Source organism: Acanthochromis polyacanthus, chromosome 11, assembly GCF_021347895.1.
Source record: "Acanthochromis polyacanthus isolate Apoly-LR-REF ecotype Palm Island chromosome 11, KAUST_Apoly_ChrSc, whole genome shotgun sequence".
NCBI classification, from domain to species: domain Eukaryota; kingdom Metazoa; phylum Chordata; class Actinopteri; family Pomacentridae; genus Acanthochromis; species Acanthochromis polyacanthus.
Window position 1 is genome coordinate 13,619,886 of NC_067123.1, and position 3,091 is coordinate 13,622,976.

General features: G+C 39.2%; 1 protein-coding gene across 1 annotated transcript; it reads right to left on the bottom strand.

Annotated features, from left to right (window-relative positions):
• Positions 1–546: 546 nt before the first annotated feature.
• Positions 547–2,577, bottom strand: qrfp (pyroglutamylated RFamide peptide). Its single transcript, XM_051955139.1, has 2 exons — positions 2,530–2,577; positions 547–1,393 (listed from the first exon to the last, which is right to left on the bottom strand). The coding sequence occupies exon 2, from the start codon at positions 1,391–1,393 to the stop codon at positions 959–961; it is 435 nt and encodes a 144-aa protein (XP_051811099.1). The 5' UTR covers positions 2,530–2,577; the 3' UTR covers positions 547–958.
• Positions 2,578–3,091: the final 514 nt, after the last annotated feature.

Below are 3,091 nucleotides of genomic sequence, written 5' to 3' on the forward strand. Positions count from 1 at the left end.
AACCAAACAAAAGATAGGGTAATGTTGCTACCTAAACCTTCTAGTAATGCTTTCAGCAATAAATGCTTAGAAATATCCCTACTTGAGTGCCATACTTGATTAAATTTTGTTCATAGCATACTCATGAATATTCTTGCAATAATTAGAAATTACAAATTGCTCTTAATTGGGCTGTTTTGACAAAAATACGGGAAAATTAGGGGCAGGTCCAAACTTTTGCCTGATAGTGTATGTATATATATATATATATATATATATAGATAGATAGATAGATAGATAGATAGATATAGATATAGATAGATAGATAGATGTAGATATATGTGTATATCGGTTAGCACCCATCTAGATTAAGTCAAAATTCTGACAAAATATATTTGTACACATTTCTAAAGCATGTGTTGAAATACTGAAAATTGGATAACTCATATTTATCTTAAAACTCCAAAATGAAACAAATGGAAAACCATTGGTTGATATTATTTGTTTGCTCTGACCCTTTAAATAAGTTCATATCTCAGAACGCCAGAGAAACAACATGCAGCCATGTGGTGAGAGTTTTGTTTTACAGACTGCAGCTCCAAACTGTTTATTCAGCGCTGATATCGAAGGCAACAAATGAACAAAGTGACTATACAAAGGCAAACGTCCAATTTTCTCTGTCCTTGTACAAACGTTATCACACTGTGAGATGTGACATTCAGGAGTTGAGTGATCACACTACGTCTTGTTCTATACATCCAGTTACTAAAAAATAAAACTGCTCTCTTTGAAATGTGGGAGTTAGAAAACAGCAAAAGAAAACCTTACATGCGTATACATTTTGAATCTTACATGGTTTATTTTGTGCCTTTTTCCCCACACCCTCTTTTGAAGGCAGCAACGCACTGAGCAACTTCTCCAGGTCCCTCCTGGCTAAAAAAGTTGAATGTGTCACTGCCTCACCCTCTTTTGCCATCCATCAGCCTTCTCTCTCATCGCCTCCTTGCGTCCTGCCCTCTCCTCCCTCCATCCCTTCATCCCTCCACCCCCTGTCAGTCCACCGTTTCCTGCCGAAGCGGAAACCGAACCCTCCTTTTTCGCGGCTGACGGCCTGAAGTCCTCCAGCAATGGAGGTCAGTGCTTCGTTCCTCTTCCAGTCATTCTCCCCATCTCCTTCTTCTCTCTGGGTCCTCAGCAGCGCCTCCTCCTCAGGCCAGGGGTCTTGATCCCACTCAGACCAATTGTACCTTTGCTCCGCCAGAGCAGCCTGGAGGTCCAGCAGGGCCGACTGCAGTTTGGGTCTGTCCATTGTGGGCAGGAGGGCAGTGGGGGAGACAGGGTGAGATGTGACGCTCCAGGGAAGGATGAGGGCGAGGGAAAGGAGGGAGACACCAAGATGGAAGGAAAGTCTCATCTGGAAACACAAACAAGCATTTAAGAGCAGACTGTTTCCACTGATTATTTTCTGGACTGGTTGTTTGGTCTGTAAACTGTCAGAAAATGGTGAAAAATGTTTTCCAAAGCCAAAAATTACAAACGTCTGGTTTTACCCACACCCCAAAGATACTCAGTTTGATGCAATAGAGAAGAAAGTGATCGAGGTTTGCTTCTAAAATACTTAATGCAGTACAATGGAATTCTTCAAATCAGCTCAAAAAACTGCAAATCAAAGCCAAGATGTTGCTATAATCAAATCTGCAAATGTAAGTTCATATTTATCAGTTCATATTATTTGTGCTGGAAGATTAGGATTGAGGACATACTGATGAATGTTACTGAGAGTTTATCTGATCTATGCAACAATAATAATAAACTTTATTCATATGACACTATTCTTAGAAAAACTCCAAAGTGCTAACAGAAAGAAATACACAAAAATAAAGACATCATAATGGAATCTGAGCGTTTGACAGAAAATGTCCAGAGTAACACAAAATAATCAAAAAGAGACAAAATGATTACATAGACACAAAATGGTCACAAAAAGACACAAAAGTACCTCAACATGTTTTTAAAGTGACACAAAATCACCAGAAATACACACAAATTTTACCAAAAAGAGACCCAAAATAACCTCAAAAACACACAAAATAACAACAAAGGCATAAAATAACCAAAATCACACACATAATGACTACAAAGAGACACAAAACAAATATAGACACAAAATAGTCACAAAGAGACCGAAAAGAACCTCTAAAAGATTTTTTTTTAAAAACCAAAGTGAGACAGAAAATGATCTCAAAGAGACACAACCAAGACAGTCAAAACTGGCTAAAAGATACACAAAAATATAAACAATTACGAGAAAAACAAAGTGGTTAGGAAGAGACCCAAAATGAGCTAAAAAAAAAAGAGACACAAAACAAGAAGAAAGACATAAAATTTTTTAAAAAAAGACACATAGAAGGACCAGAAAGTGACACAAATTGACCAGGATGACCACTCCGACTTTTACTTGAAGTTTCTGACTTCTGAACTCACCTCTGAGTGACTTTTCAGATGCTCTGGACACAAACAGGAAAACTTGCTGAATTTGACTTTTCTTACCTTGTGCAGTGTCAGACGTCTCGCTGTATGTTTTGTGACATTCAGGGACCCTGCCCTTTTAAAAACTGCCCATCTTCCCCCACCATCACACCATCACTCCCTCTGACGCATGCAGTCTTCAGCGTAATCTTCATTCTTTCAGCTGGGAAACGTCGGCCCACTTCAGCGTTGAGGCCCTAAAAGTTGTCATAATAATTGCTCCTTAATTGGGGAGGTGAAGTAGCAGCAGCAGCGTTCATTAAGATGCTTTAGAGAAGAGAGAGTCTCTGGGAGAGAGACAGGTTACTTTTCAGGTCTCTATTCTCAGTATCATTACGGTCGTCTCACTAGGAAATCGCAGACACACCTGAAAGAATGTCATTCAAGCTTTCAGAGGAATTATCTCTGTGACAGACCTCAGACCTCTCTCGCAATTAACACTAGATATCCCAGATTTTGCCATGTTTTTTTTTTTACTCCCAGAACTGTGCCAAATGGCTCTGGCTACTATCTATTCATTTTGAAATGAGGACCATTTCTGAGGAATGTGAGCATTGTCCCTGATAATGGCTGGTGATCAATA

Coding starts and splice junctions, on each gene's coding strand:
- qrfp (XM_051955139.1), bottom strand. CDS start 1,393: ATGAGACTTTCCTTCCATCTTGGTGTCTCCCTCCTTTCCCTCGCCCTC.